Genomic DNA, 16630 nt, shown 5'->3' with positions numbered 1-16630 from the left:
GGATATATGTATACGGGCAAGATATTAGAATGGTCCGCTCAGTTTAACCAAAGGGACATATATGCCCTTTAAAATTTCGGTGTGGGCAACACTTTAAGTTTAACTAGATGTCGTTAGGAAATAAGAAGACATGAAAAATATTTTTTCTTTTTTTTTTGAGAATTACGTTGAAATTGACAAAAAAGATTAAATGGGGAATCCACATTTAACCTAATGACATTTAACCTAATGAGACTGATTCTTCAACTAAAAAATTCTAAAGTGGGAGAAACTTTTCTCGGTAAGCAATTGAATTTTTATTGGGATTTTCTATTTAAATAGGTTTTTGAAGTTTGAAATTATTAAAAAATGGATTTTTCTATACGCTCTATGTTTTCTGTACAAAAATTATATTCCTTTCACTTGTTCTTTGCAAAATTGAGAAAATCATTTAAAAAAAATTAGAATTTAATCACTTTAGGCTAGTTATTAGAATCAAAGGAAAATAACTGCAATATTTGAAAATTGAAATTTTTTATCATGGATCACAACATTTAAAGGGTGAGATCGGTTTCTATACTAAAACAGTCGTGCGCTATTGATATGGAAATTGTTTCTATAGACTGCCATTTAGTCCCGATTTTCAAACATCACGCACAGAGTTGAACAATCAATTTTTCTTGTTCAAAAGTTTAGTACTGTACTAAAAATAAAATCTCTGTGGAGACTTAAAAAAGCGAAAAATCATCCTAATAAAGTCTATTTGAAAGATTATCGATTTTAGTCTATTTCCAATATCAATAATTGTTAACTGATTTTCTAGCAACAAGGATATTTAATTCTTGTGTAAAGTTGATTTATTCTCAGGTGAACCCTGTGGACAATGTTTGAAGTTGATAAGGCTACTGAAGTGACTTATAGTTAACACTATAGTGAAACCTTTCAAAAAGTGTTTTTTTTTATTTTGCCAGTCAAAAACGAGGTTCAGTTTTTACACATCATAATTTGCAAAGCCGATCAAAATATTTTTTTTTTACGAGTTTTCAATCTTTAGCATGTTTAAATATTTTTATTTGAAATATTTTGTAGGGATTCGAAAATAAATGCTCAAAAGTTTTTAAAAGCCCAAGCTTCCAAACATTTGGCAATTTCCCAAGACGTTTTTCAATACGGTGAAATTTGTGTTTATGATGTGTACGGTTTTCAGTTTAGCTCAGTCAGCTCAGTTCAGCTCAATCAGTTCAGTAATTGTTGGTTAAGTAATTTTTTATGCTCACAAATGCAACACAAATAAAATAATCTTGTTGCATGGTTTCGAGCTTTTCTTTCTGACAGAATATCCAAAGTCAAGATAGGTGACTATATATCACATAATACATTTTCCAATATATCTGGCGTACTCCAGGGTACAGTAACGGGTCCATTCCTATTTCTTCTTTATATAAATGATCTTTTATCATCTTTTCCCCCAGATGTCTCGGTAGTTGCTTTCGCTGACGATCTTAAGATCTTCAGCGAAAACTCTGCTAGTCTCCAAAAATCCCTTACTATCATTACTGATTGGTGTGAAAAATGGAAACTTGGACTAGCTGAAAATAAAACAGTAGTAATGCACCTGGGTAAACACAACCCCAATTCTTTGTACTATATTAATGAGCAGGTTATAATGGAGTCAAAATGCACGAGAGACTTAGGTCTCATTGTAGACAACTCTCTCAAGTTCCAGACTCACATCAATAAGATAGTCAATAACGCAGTTTTCAACTGTCGTAAGATTCTCGCGTCATTCAGATCTACAAATTCAGCTTTTTATTTCAAACTGTTTAATACCTACATTAGACCCACATTAGAATATTGCTGCGAAATATTTCACCCATCATCACTGAAAATGTCAGCTAAATTAGAACAACCTCTAAAATTTTTCTCGCGTAAGGTTTTCTTGCGCTGTAACCTATCTTTTCGACCCCTCATCAAAAACGATACTCGCACCCCTTACGAGCGTCGTTTATTCCTTTCTTCCCAAAAATCTCTATTTTCTAGACGTCTCTTCCTAATCCTCAAACTCTATTTCAAAATCGTCACTCACCGGTGCCATTTCCCCAACCTATCCCAGTTTATCCAGCCTGCGTCTTCAACCCGATTCCCTTACAGAATTAAGCTATGCGGCGTTAAAAATGACAGTTTCCTGCATAAAAATTTTAATTACTGGAATAAAATAGTACCTTATTTCCCCAAGCCTGTCTCAGAAATTTTGTTCGGAAAACGTCTCGGTCAACTTTTTGTTGACAATGTTTTACCCTCTTCCCCCCCTTATACTTAGTCACCGGACTCTTGCGGGTCCAAATGATTATTTTATATCTATTTATTCATTCTTTTTTCCTTCACTTCACTGCTTTGTTGTAATTGCATCATTATGATTGTTGCCTGATGAATAAATATAAATAAAATAAATAACATATTTTGCTCCGCCCTATTTTCCCATATTGGTTGGATTTTTAGTAGCTTACTGTATGTCCAAAAAACCAGAACATATATTTAGTAGATCAAATTCTCGATTAGCAACGGTTGAAAAAGCATTATGCAAAAAACAATGACTCAAAATTTTACTGTATAAAATGTAAGAGTTTTAACAAAAAAAACTTTTGGTTTTAATGAGACTCACAAAATAACACAATATCATGCTCAAACCAGGTTCGATCGTAAAATTTTCGGTTGCTGAAGCTAACGAGTTTAGATAATGAACATTGTATACAATATTATACATTTTTTCAAAAAAATATGTTTTTCATTTTATTTTTGAAAAACATTATTTAATGTTATCATAACATCAATAACGATGATCCATCTGAAACTGAGTCATACGTTTTTTTTGTGAATGTCAAGCCCGATGATCCCAACATTATTGTACAATTACAATTTTAAATCTGTTCGAAAATTCCCAAAAAAAAATGTTTTTAAATAAAATTAGATGACTGCTTACTGATTTTAAATCATGTTAAAAATTTGGAATTTGCACAAAATCCGCATTGAAGATTAAAAAAGATCAAAACGTTATTAACGTTTTTTGTCTTGTCGGGGCCGAAGCACACCAAGTCTGTAGAGGATGGGCCGAAGCGTCATCATTCAGACCGCAGCGGGGTTTGAACCAGAGAGTACGAGGACCGAAGTACCGCACACTACCAATCAACCACACAGATGTTGTGGGTGGAAACAGGTACGGAGTAATGCAAAAAAACACCTTTCTCTCCTCCAACAGTAACCGAATCGGAGAGATTCTTATTTTTTTATCTCAAATGAAAACTTCTATTTTAAAGACATCTTAGTTTTTGTTTAGAAGCCATTAATCTAGACCAAAAACTCTCACCCTTCCACCCCCCGGCCCAAGCAGTTACCGACTGAGCAGTATCAAAGAATAATTGGTTTCCAAGCAAAAATTCATCATATCAATTTCTAACTTCATAGAAATGAAGTGTTAATGAAGGATAAATGGGACTAATGTGAAATATCTATTCATGTACTAAATCTCCTAATCTTTAGTTTTGAGAAATTTGAGAATAATATAAAATTCAATGAAACACGTCTAAGAATACATTTATACAGGATTAGCTTTTGGATGAAAAATTGAATAAGAGTATTTGATTCTGGAGAAAATAAATTTTACCTTACTCGATATAAAACTGTGAGGGATAAACATCTTATGCAACTGTGCAGATGAAACTAGATGAAACTAAGAAAATTTAAAAACTCTAGTACACTTATTGTTTAATTGTTTGAAGTATAAATGCGTAAAATAATAGTCAGAAGTTGGTACCAAAAAATTCATTCAAAATTTTAGTAAATGGCGGAATAAATGACATGAAAGTTTTAGAATTTTACAAAACTAACCGCAGTAAAAACTACTTGTAGAGAACTTGTACGCGCTGTGAAAAATACGTGTTCACAATATCTTACCAAAAAACGTAAGATGTGTTTGTTTTGCTCTTTCACTTGTTGTGAATCTGAGCTCATTAGTTTCCAGTACATGCGTTGTGCTCCATTGTGATCACCTTCTTTAGTTTATTTCTGAAGTGAATTCTGAACCTAAATGAGACGAGAAAATGATGTGAACCGGAAACTTGCTCGATATTTTGAAATGTTGATTTATCCTCACAAGTTGCCAACAAATTCCAACCTTTTCTGAAAACATTTTTCATCCGGAAATTGATTTCATAAAAGTTTTTTTTTCAACTTCTAAATGTCAACTGTTCAGTGTATGTGTTTGTGTTTGTGTAAATGCATCGATTCGAAAATATCCGGAAATTGGTTTCAAGAGAACTTTGTGCTCAATACATCACTTTTGCATGCATCGCAAGGATAAATTTAGAACATATTCCCATTTCCACATTCATTATGAAAAGAGGAAAATCGAGAAAGAGAGAGAGAGCGAAAGAAACATATCCATGCAATTTTGCATCGTGTGTGTTCTAGTGGTGCAGCTTAGGGGTGAGCTCTTGTAATGTTAGTGAAGGGGCGATTTGTGGCCGTGACGCATAGCGGATAAAGAGCACTCGGACACTGCAATGAAAATTGATGCAGAAAAACCCAATTATCTTCTATTTTTGTCACACGTTTATGTTTGTTTCTTTTGCTTGTTGCGTCGAAATGACCCGAGAACATTTTGTGAATGAGAGAAGGGATTGATTAGAAAAATTTCTTTTTTTTTGCGCTTTATCCATCGAGTCCGGTAGACTTAAAAATGTGCAAGCATTGAAATGCAAGGATATATCGAAAAATTTAATAAGGGACCTGAGATCTTGACTTCAGATCTTGACATTTGGCTCCAGCTTCTTGCCCGAGTTTGGCTCGAAAAATATGAAATTGGATCAGAAGCTGACTGAACTTGGGCAGAAATTAGGCAAGACTTTGTCTAAACTTGGATTTAGGCTGCGTTAAAGTTTAAACCAAATTTGGCTCAAATCAAAAGCTGAAGCCAAATGTCGAGATATAGTAAAAACTAGTTTTTTGTTTTGAATTCTGAATAAAACTGATCAATTAACTTTTCATACATCCTCCTTCTCAAAATGTTGAAACAGCAAAGTATGTATGAGTGTATCCAGGCAAAATTTATTTGTCTCAACAGGCAAGTTCAACGTATACAAATTCACAGGTACGCGTAATCAAACGGAAAATAATAATAATGTGAAATATTAGAAAATCCTACTGGAATCATAGTGGCAAAAAAGGGTTTTGTTTGGAATAGGGGAGAAGTTTGAAAGCAACGGGCAGATAAAACATAGTATAAAATAGATAATAAATTTATCACAGGGGATTCCAAAATTGGACATTCGTTGAAAAGACTGTTTGAGTTTGAGGTGTAACACAAGGTTTTTGACGAGTTTTTGAGGATCAGGGAAAGGTTTTAATATGAACATCAGAAATTTTAAATTGAAAATTTGAAATTTAAGATTGAGAGAATCCGGTTATTTTTTGAGCTTTTGATCAAATATAGCAGCCATGGAGCGAACATCTACTTTTTCTTCGGTTGCAGCTGCATCTTCAGAGACTTTGGGTTGCTTCGTAGGGAGTGTAGGTTTCTGAAATCTTTTGCAAATTATAGTTGAGTTCTCAGAAGTATTTGCTGAGGGTTGTTCACCACGAAATTAATTTTCAACGGAGCACAAAAAGTGTTAAAATATGAGCTTCACATGCCCGTTTCTTTATTTCTTTTTGGAAATTTTCCTAGAACGCAATACTGAGCTGCAGTTCACATTGATAAAATTTTATGAAGCATTACCGTAACCAAAATCAGCTTGGATATGGAGTTCTAAAGAGATTTGAGAGGATTTTAAAAAGATTGGGCAACAGGGATAATTATGCAGCAATACGATACGTTTAGGCGTCACTAAGCCTCTCAAGCGGTGGTCTCAGATTTGTGCTGTTGAGGTCGTTTTGAGATATGAGTAGAAATTACTTTTTGGCTAGGGACCAAGACAAAAATATTACATTACTCAAAAGTTTTTTCCGTTTTTGTAATATTTACAAACAACTGAAAATCCAATGCACAAACTGATAAATTATTTCTTCCAATTTGAAAAGTGATCACAAAATTTTGAAAAAATAGCGCTTGTTTTTTTATTTTTAACCTATCAGATTTCTAATGCGATGATAGTATTTAAAAATGTTCAAATATTGCACGTGGTGCCAGGTTGTCCCATCACGGTTTAATCTACAAAAAATGCTGGAATTTTTTGCCCAAAAACATGTGACGTCAGCAGGTTCTTAACCATACGAAATCACTTGAAAACTCTGCGTCTCTTCTCCCGCATGTTTTGTAGATCTACGTAGATCAAGCCGGAATGAGACACTCTGACACCACGTGATATTGTTTGCATTTGCATGATCAAGATTTCCAACCAGTCATTTATATTTGTTATTTTTAAGATTCATATAACATTGCTGTAAACGCGCTTTTTACTAGCAGACTCAAACTTTAAATCCTTGTGACATGTTTCATTTGTTCTTAACAATTTCCCCAAAATTTTCCAATTTCCCATATCTTACAGCATGTGCTGGTGGAGGTGGTGGTGGTGCCTGCTCGGGTCGTATACTCTCATTTCTTCTCAGGCTCGTAGAACTTGCAGTTTTCGGTTTTTCCTTGGGTAGTGGTGGTGGCAGTGGCAACGTTTTGTTTCTGCAAAAACGTGACTTTTGATGAAATAAACAACTATATTCTCACAGTCGATCAAATTTCGCATTTTTCTCCTTTGCCAGGTCCTCATTCAGTTTACTCAGTACGTCATCACTCGGTCGAGGAACGGGCGGTGGTTGTACATTGGGACGGAAGGATCCAGTGCGCGTGTTGAAGGAAGCCTAAAATCATAAACAGTAAGAAATTTGAGAAAAGATTGAAAGCCTAAAATGAAATAAAAATGGCGTGTTTTCTCCAAGACCAATATGAAATGTTATGTTTCGAGCTCCTACTCACCGCCGAATCACTTCTGAAACTTTCCGCAACTGGATAGAGTTCCACATGCTGATGCGTTGCTCTTTCTTGATTTTGCTCTTCTTTCTCTGCTGGATTCAGCAATGGCGTTGGACTAGCAAGATTTGGATTCTTCAAAGTAACCATTGGAATTGACGGTGGATCAAAACGTGGTGGTTGACGACAGCACGAGTTGTAGCAATTTCGAGGATGAGCCGGTTGAGCGACCGCCACATGAGAATGATCTTCACCCCACATTGCAGTGAAGCTTTGGCTGTAAAGTTGGAATTTTGGTAAGGAAATGTGAATGAAAAAACCAACCGAATTCGTTGAGCATAGGGTGGCGGAGGAGCTTTGCGAACGGGTACGAGGTCTCCGTGTAAATCAAACTTCTTCTTGACAACACTCCACCATCTGCAAGAAATGATAATAAAAATAGTGATCAGCTCGATTAAAATGTATAAAGACGTATTTAAACTTGTTTGGCAAAAAATAATAAAAAAAGAGAAAATAACCTGATTTGCATCTCTCAAGAAACTATTTTTGAGTTTTTTTATTACGAATTGCTGGATTAAAGAACTACGGTACATGCATCCTAACAAGTTTGAAACACAAACAATTAACTAGAATTTGCTCAATTACACAATGTAACAAAAATTTACCAAAAGCAACTTTTATTTCATCAAATTTTTAGATATATTTTAGTTACTTTTTAGATAAATTTGAGTTAAAGTATAATTTCCAAAGAACTCATACATTTCAAAAACTTACTCCGAGACCAAATTTCGCTTCCGTTTAACTCTGTAATAAACACAAAGACCACCGATAAAAATTCCAAACAAGCAGAAAAATACCAAGAATGTCGACGACAGTGTAATTCTGAATTATACATTCAATAGAAAAAATTTCATAGCGTTTCCACAAACCCTCGGAATCTGTACGCTTCGTTACTGTTGACGGATCCTCCATACCCCGGAATTTCGCAAGCGATTCCACCAAAACCCCGCTCACAGTGACAATTTCCAACATTGTTGCAGACTCCTAAATGTTTAGATATTTAACCCAATCGTTCCAAATTTGGATTAGAAAGTGTCAAGTTGTATTTACAAAAACATAAACAATAGGCTAAATAAACCAACCACGGAAGTTGCAGTTGTCCAAACATTGGGCTGTCACTTTGCTGATCTTCTCCTTTTTATGACACTTTTGACCAATGCACATCTAAAAAACATTGAATAATTTATGGGGCTATCAAAAAATTACAGAAGTCTATCAAAAACGGAACTAACAAAATTAGTAAAACGGGGAATCCAATTTACCTGTTCTTCACCACAAATTGCTCCATCTGGAACAAGACCCGGATCCGGAGCATTTAAGCCACCATATGCAGATTTGAATACGTAGCAAAACTTTTTGTCATCACGCTTCAACGAGGAGTACACTGTGCTATGCGAAAATGTGACGGAACCCGGATCTCCAAATACTGGGCGTTCAGCCTGGGTTTCACACTGCAACAGACCGCATTTTGCGTTTCTGAAAAAAAAACGTAGAATACGAGTTTCATAATATTCAAATTTGACTCACTCAGTTTCACATTTCTTAATCTCCTTGGTGTGAGCATTTGTTCCGCAGTTTCCATGAAAGGTTCCTTCAGTGTTTTTACGATAGCAGTTCTCATCGCCATTTTTCCCAGTAGGACCCCATAACTTTGCGCATTGATCGTTTCGACTACCACAGCCACCTTCGTAACAGAACTCCTGAAAATATAGAATTGAAACAGAACAGGAATAGGTTTTATTCAATTTTAATTACAAACTTAAAGGTGGACTACGCTCAGTGGGGAAATTGCTTTAAAACACGCCTATGGGGCCACAATGACCGAATATCATGATAAAAAATTCAAAAAAATTTTCTGGATTTTATATAATTTTTGAAAATTGGAAAAATCACAGTTTTCACCTAATTATTTTTGAATTTCCGCCAATTGGGTTTGTTCGGTGGAGCATGCTTGCATTATTTTCATTAATTTATTTTATTTATTCTCGTTATTTGACTAATTTATTTCATTTTCTATGTTTTTTCCTCGGAAAATGGAAGAAATAAACAAGACAAATGCGAAATGTTTGTTAAAATGTAATTGAATATGCGTAAAACTGTGATATTCTGAGTTCCGACGACGAAGAGCCTGAAATTAGTATATTTGACAGTTTTACATTTTCAATTACTTTTTAACAAACATTTCGCATTTGTCTTGTTTATTTCTTCCATTTTCCGAGGAAAAAACATAGAAAATGAAGTAAATTAGTCAAATAACGAGAATAAATAAAATAAATTAATGGAAATAATGCAAGCACGCTCCACCGAACAAATCCGATTGGCGGAAATTCTAAAATAATTACGTGAAACTGTGATTTTTCCAATTTTCAAAAAATCATATAAAATCTAGAAATTTTTTTTGTAATTTTTTATCATGATATTCGGTCATTGTGGCCCCATAGGCGTGTTTTAAAGCAATTTCTCCACTGAGCGTAGTCCACCTTTAAGACATTCTTTTACTGGTGCGATAAGGTTACTTTTTAAAAATGTTGTAAAAACAATATTAGCACACATTATTTGCAAACAAAAACAGTTGACAGTAATTTTTTTGATATTTTTCTCTATTTTTATACAAAACAATGAACAACTTACATTTTCCTTTCCTGGACACAATGCAGCATTTTGAACAAAAAAGTCTGCCGGACAATCGTTTGTTTCTCCGTTACAATACTCGTCCAGATCACAAATTCCGATTGCTGCTCGGCACACAGTTGCTCTTGGCTTTGGCTTGCAAGTTTTCAAGTCACAACAGTCTCCAGATGCACATTCAGCTTCTCCGATAAGCTTACAAGTGCTGCCATTACAGCAATGGTTGTCACACTTCAATGGTCCACAGTCACACTCCTCGCCTGGCTCGACGATTCCGTTCCCGCACTTTGCATCGCTTGGCTTCTTGCCGGGCTCGTTGAACAGACACAAGTCAATACCACGATTGAAACCACTGGCCAAGTTCTTTACACTACATTCTGACCAAACTTCCATATGCCCAGATTGGGGATTCATGATGCATCGTGGCATTGGACAGTAGCACACGTCCTTGTCATTCGGGTCATGATCCATTCCAAATGTATGGCCGAGTTCGTGAGCAAAAGTCGCAACTGTTTCGACCGTATCATTGTTGTGGTCCTGAAAACATGGAATTTCTCTTATGTGTTCCGAAAAATTCAATGGTTTTGTCATTCTTTAGACACAAACTATTAATAACTTCGAGTATCGGCTTCCGTGTAGGCGCGAGCCGCGCCTCCTATATAGTGCGGCGCGGAACCCGAAAAATGTCAGCCGCAGCAAAAGAACCCCCTTCCGCACTATTTATGTGCTGTGAACACCAAAGCCTTTGACTTCTCGCCATAGTACATAAATAAGGCGAGAGGCGGGCGTTTTGGAGGCAGGTGTCAAACCCTAAAACCGCGCCTGCCTTCCCTGGAAGCCCTAGATTATTTCTTATACTAACCACATAAATTCCTCCAGAATAATCATACGAGCACATTGTTCCTTTGTATGCTTTTCCTACGACACCTTCATCAAATTTTAGAGTTCTGAAATGATAACATTCTCAATGGCTTTTTTTTTGTATAGGAACACCCACGTCATCAAGTATCCAGTGTCAAAAAAGTGATCCTTGAGCATAATCTTCTTGTATTCCATAAAATTGTTCAACGTCTCTTTTGAATCTGGAATCACCGAAATTTGATCTCCCTTCTTCCAGATTTCAGAGTGAACCAACGTGATCCGGATGTTGAGAGGAAAATAGAGCTTAAAAATAATTGAGTTAAATGCATTTGAAGCAAGTTGTCATTGCTCACCGAGTTCAAAATGTTCATGGTTTGCTGCATGTAGTCGTTCACTTTCTTCTCGTCAGAGTCATATTTGGTATACTGAAAATGAATTATTTAGATTTAGATTATACTTCAATTTAATAAATTTAATAGATTTAATTTAATAAATAAATTGAAAAGACATTTCTGAGTCCTACTTTTACAATGACCATTTGTTCAGTGTAAATCTAACAATGAATATAGAACGAGACTAAAACCGAATGAAATAAAGTTTTGGCTAGTTTAGGCAACCCATTTTGCCATTTCTCCCCAGAAGCATTAAATTTAATCTTTAATTGCAATTGAAAATATATCTGCTTAAATTTGCTCTCGAATTAATCCCATACCACAGAATAGTCGGCGACCAGCGCCAACTCGACAAATCGCTTCCTCCCATCCAGATGTTCCCTGATGTATGATGGATTACGATCTATCACAGTATTCTGTTTTCCAATCTGACGTTTTTTCCGAGACGAGGAATGGACTAGTGAGCCGAGATCTGTAAAAATGTGGTGTTGATTATTTTTTAACTATACATTGATACGACATAGACAGCTGGATGAACATTGCTAGTTTTGAACAAGTAGGTTAACTCCGATTTTGAATTTCATAAAAAATCGTTTTAACATCTTCTGAAGTTTTGTTTCTTTTTTTTCCCCACTCTTTACCGTTTTTTCTTCAATTCTACTTCCCCTAGTTCAATACCAAAAAAGATCTAAAACACACACACAAACATTGATTAATTGGAACGGAAATTGAGGAGAGGTACAAGATTAATGTTGCGTGTTCACAACCCAGCCAAGAACTGGTTTCTCCCTTATTATTTTTGGCAAATGTCCCATGAAGGCGATAGTACACCGTTACCGGATTAAATTAAAAGTGTGTTGAGATGTGAGATTAACATATTCAATTGAGTATTCACTTACCACAATTGTTCTCCACATATGGTATTAAAACGAAAGACCCGTTGTTGGAGGTGGAAAGACCGAACCGATTGGTTTGCGTCATAAGAAGTCCCGTGATTTCTGAAAAAAAAACAATTTGCATTAATTTAAATAATATGATTTTAAGTTCTATAATGTTCGACTTTTAAAAAAATCTGCGTTGATTTGATGACTGAAAATTTTTTTTGTTTTCATTTTGAAATCGGATTGATTAACAGCATTCGCATAAGCAATTTCAATTTTTTTTTTCTTGAAAAAATTGCCAATTTGTTGTATTTCTTCAAAGCAGTTCTTACCTCCTGGATCGCACAGCGACAATGCATGCCGTCCATCCTCGGTTACACCTTCAAAGTGGCAGTGCGAAATCTGAAATTCAAATCGATTCACATTTCGTTCCCTCTGTTTCACACTAATTTCCAATTTCGTCACTCGATATTAGATTTTAAAACTAGTTCAGGGTCAGATGGCGTCTTTATGAGGAAACAAGAAGTGTCGATAGTAAATAGGCAAACAATTACACTTTTGTGTTACTTACCAAAGATGAAGTCGATGGGTCGTCGGCGATGTTTGCGGTGAATAGTTTTCTGGAAATGAGATAAATTATTTTGTGAAAAACTATCGAAAATATTTAAATATGTGTCTACATGGTGGTTACTCAGTTTTACTATCTCTTAAACCTCAATTGATAGGTAATTGGGTTCGGCAAAATAATTGAAATATTGGCCACCAAGCTTCCGGCAAACTGCACAATGTGAAAGTTTTTTTTTTAACTCAGCAACAACCTGATTTTTTTTCAATTTCTAGTTGACATGTCATAGTTTTAATGTGCCTATTTCAATTTTGTTCACCATTCTCAACATTTTTGTTAAAAATTTATTTTCACAGTTTCAAACCTACCTATCTTCCGTAAACGGTATGTACACATTTTGACCGTTTGGCGCGGCAATCACCAGGTCGAATGACGGATTATTGAGGGCTGTTTGGACTAGAGATGTGGGAGTTTGAGCACTTCCGTCGACTTCCAGACGAACTGGACATCTCACCGGGTTCCATTGACGACGACTAGATAGCTTCAGATCAAGTGTGTCGGTCATTGTTTATGCATACTGAAATTTAAGAAAATTAGCTATGCAGAGCACGTGAAGTGCATACAGAAAAGTATAAGAAACGAAACAAAACTGTTTAGAGAAATGAGAGCCAATTTTCAGTGAGCAGTACGTCCTCAAAACTATCAAAAGGACGAAAAAGAACACTTGTCCCGGTTGTTGACAAATTGTCCAGAATGGGAAGAGAGAAAAGTCAACATAAACACAAAGCGTGTGGTCTAGTTTTTACTTCAACTCACTCGGGCATGAAAAGTATAAAACAACTGATATAGAGAAATAGTGAAATTGATATCAGAATGAAGATTTGAGAAAGAATAGTGAGAAAAAATAAAGGAAGAAAACGATTTTGATATGAATGAAAATGAATCACACATGTATCATGTATCAACCTTGTCAGTTGTCTTGAATAACTGAAGACTAACAAATGTACTCAGTATCCCTTTGCATTTTTGATAAACGAACATAGGGCAAAACGGAAAAACGACTAGCTGTCAGTTTGAAACGGAACACGCGGAAGTGAGAATCAATCAAAGCTTGGGAAAACAAAACGATCGAGAGGATGAATGACAGCGCACTGCTAATTTCATCAATATCTGCGCAAAAATCAACGGGTGTTGCGAAATCGAGAAACGCATTGGGTGTGTAAGATGGTGAACACAATAGTTGGAGCGAGAGAGAGAGCACGAGACGCAGAGACTGTGCTGGTGGCCCAGTTGGCGTGGAGGACGACACATAGACAAGTGAAGAGCGTCGGGGGACGGCTGCCTCAACACACGGCAAGGTTAGAGAGTGTGGTGGGAGAAGAGAGTGTAGAGAGAATAACGGTTGAAATGAGGCTTTGAGGAAGGAACGAGTCGAGTGTCCGGTGGGTCCGGATGGGCCATTTCTCGTTGGCTTTTCTGCTAAAAGAAAAGAAATTAGTTAGAATGTTCTTGAAACTTGAGCAACAAAGTTTCAGTTCAAGTTTTAATTTATAGAAATTGATTTTAACGAATGTTTCATAAAAACATCATGTTTTATGTTTTTATTGCTTACACTTAAACAGAAAGTAGTGGATGTAAAAAAACTACTTAAACTCACATTTATAACAAAAAATGTTACTGGGAAAATTTGTGACTAAATTTTATTACTTTAGTGACTTAATTTCAAATTTGCCTGGAATAACTTTACGAATGAGTTAAAGTTTTTTGTGTGTTTGCCTTAAAAAAAATAACATTTTCAGAACATTTTTGACCCATTTTTTTGTTGATAAATATCCTAATGAACTCGCTTGAAATTGTTTTCAAATTCCGATAAAAATGTATCTGGAGTAAATTTCCCAGTTAACTAATTGTAAATTTTAAAAGGTTAAAAAATGTCACAAAATGGTACTGTATAAGCTACATTCATATTATTTTCCACAAAAAAACTAACAGAACTCAGATCTATTTTTCCGATTCTTAGTCACATTGGACGTTTGCACTTTTCTCTGCATTGGTCAAATCGCTAGACTCTGAGACTCTGAACGCAAAAGACCGCATGGTTTGAGTAAAAAGAAATCCGGTCTTTTGACACCAACATGTGATGTTTTTTACTCTTCTGTAAGGGGGTAAAAAGGATGAGTCAGTTGAATAATAGGCTTAGGTGAGGAGGAAAGTTGTGGTGAAATACATATATAAAATGTAGACGGTGAGATTAATCTGTTTATTTTCATTCAAAAATGTGTTCGAATTACCGAGCAATTAGTGAACAAAACGTAAAAAAAATGGACCACATTATCTTATAATTTTCTCAAATAAAAAAGTTACTTTTTTCAAGGAATCACACACTGTCTGCTGGTTTTAAAGGTACACATAGCTCCTAGAAAACTATAAACTTCTAGAATCCGAACCAAAATTAAACAAAAAATATTTAGTAAAAGAATAGGCTGGTTCTGTAATGAATATATAGAAAGTTGATGGTAAGCAATATGTACAACACACCAAAGTTACCTTCAGAGCAGGCAACCTAAAAATGAGTCATCTTCAACATGTTTCCGGCCTTTTTATCAGTTTCACCTGTGCGTCACGTGTGATTTTAGAGTTTGAAATGCAATTTCAAACCAAAACGTTTTTAATGTATTAGTTTTGATTGCGATCAGCAATAAAACATTGATTTTAAAATATAAACCACCGGAGAAAACAAAGTTGAATAAATTTAATGTACTTATTGTTCCCTTCAAAATAATATAACATCAAAAAATATCTAAGAACGTAATGAAGTTTCAAAAACATTTTTAAAAAATTTGACAATAAAAAAGTTTTGAGTATATCCATCTTTTAAACTAAAAAGTGCAATACTATGTAATAGAAATTGAAAAACAAAACTACATCGCATTAAAAAAAACGGTAAGTTATATGTACACACGATGACTAAGCCATGATATAAAGGAAACTAATCAATCTCAACGGATATCAGAAACCGTATCACAACACAGAAACCGAACAAGTAATCTTGTATAGCAATAGAAAGTGACTCACGCTTTACGTTTTGTCATGCAGAAATACCGGACAGGTCATCAATAATTATATATTCAGGGACTATAATATAATTCACTGTTACTTTTTTTTTCAGGACGTGATTACATAAAATAAACATACATAAAAAAAAGAATCCGTCACAATTAAAAAACAGAGTAGAGTGAGAAATGTAACAAAAATATATTTACCATGTATAGTGCAGAATTTTAACAACCGATACTTGACGAAGTTGCCAAACCCTAAACATTTGCTGAAGTTGTCGAACGCTGAAAATACGGCAACTTTTCGTCAACAAGCAACCAGGTTTCGAAGTTTTGATCAAACATATATTTTTGTTGAAATTATATTTTTGAGAGTTTTGCAAAAAAACATATGGTCGTTCCCATTCCTCACTGAAGTTGGCTCGTGACCTAGGCAATTGCCTAAAAACGTGAAAATCTGAAATCCCGTACCTGATTACCCATAACCCAAAAGTTTCATATCCCTAGTCCCACTCCTAACCAAAATTGGCTCGTGGCCTAGATATTCACGTGAAAACGTAAAAATCTGAAATCCCGTACGTGATTACCCATAACCCAAGAAATTCATATATCTAGTCCCACTCCTGGCTGAAATTGGCTCGTGACCTAGATAGTCACCTGAAAACTTGAAAATCTGAAAGCCCGTACCTGATTACCCATAACCCAAAAGTTTCATGTCCCTAGTCCCATTCCGAAAAGAAATTGGCTCGTGACCTAGATATTCACGTGAAAACGTAAAAATCTGAAAGCTCGCACCTGATTACCCATAACCCAAGAAATTCATATATCTAGTCCCACTCCTGGCTGAAATTGGCTCGTGACCTAGATAGTCACCTGAAAACTTGAAAATCTGAAAGCCCGTACCTGATTACCCATAAACCAAAAGTTTCATGTCCCTAGTCCCATTCCGAAAAGAAATTGGTTCGTGACCTAGATATTCACGTGAAAACGTAAAAATCTGAAAGCTCGCACCTGATTACCCACAACCCAAAAATTTAAGATTCCCACTCCTAACCAAAATTGGTTCGTGACCTAGATATTCACGTGAAAACGTAAAAATCTGAAAGCCCGTACGTGATTACCCATAACCCAAGAAATTCATATATCTAGTCCCACTCCTGGCTGAAATTGGCTCGTGACCTAGATAGTCACCTGAAAACTTGAAAATCTGAAAGCCCGTACCTGATTACCCATAACCCAAAAGCAGCATG

The 16630-nt window shown here is 35.4% G+C and overlaps 1 protein-coding gene and 2 non-coding genes across 4 annotated transcripts; 1 reads left to right on the top strand and 2 right to left on the bottom strand.

Moving 5' to 3' along the window:
* Positions 1–3073: 3073 nt before the first annotated feature.
* K02D3.5 lies at positions 3074–3170 on the bottom strand. The gene has a single exon (NR_072451.1). It is a non-coding gene; the product is annotated as an Unclassified non-coding RNA K02D3.5 (non-coding RNA).
* K02D3.4 lies at positions 3074–3170 on the top strand. The gene has a single exon (NR_072452.1). It is a non-coding gene; the product is annotated as an Unclassified non-coding RNA K02D3.4 (non-coding RNA).
* A 1890-nt stretch (positions 3171–5060) lies between these two features.
* adm-2 (Disintegrin and metalloproteinase domain-containing protein adm-2) lies at positions 5061–12907 on the bottom strand. Of its 2 annotated transcripts, none has more exons than NM_077890.6 (19): positions 12693–12907; positions 12331–12379; positions 12092–12161; positions 11778–11876; positions 11199–11350; positions 10840–10911; positions 10623–10789; positions 10488–10572; positions 9629–10162; positions 8525–8697; positions 8260–8473; positions 8080–8161; positions 7867–7981; positions 7712–7819; positions 7262–7354; positions 6944–7214; positions 6695–6828; positions 6520–6649; positions 5061–5552 (listed from the first exon to the last, which is right to left on the bottom strand). In NM_077890.6, exons 1-19 carry the CDS (start codon positions 12887–12889, stop codon positions 5439–5441), a joined length of 2859 nt encoding a protein of 952 aa, NP_510291.1. In that variant the 5' UTR covers positions 12890–12907; the 3' UTR covers positions 5061–5438. The 2 variants fall into 2 exon arrangements, with proteins under 2 accessions (NP_510291.1, NP_001355451.1); NM_001368538.4 differs by having other exon boundaries at positions 5062–5559.
* Positions 12908–16630: the final 3723 nt, after the last annotated feature.

The sequence above is a fragment of the Caenorhabditis elegans genome, chromosome X (assembly GCF_000002985.6).
Source record: "Caenorhabditis elegans chromosome X".
Lineage (NCBI taxonomy): Eukaryota > Metazoa > Nematoda > Chromadorea > Rhabditida > Rhabditidae > Caenorhabditis > Caenorhabditis elegans.
Note: the sequence above shows the minus strand (reverse complement) of the source record. Positions and strands in the feature narration are given on the sequence as shown.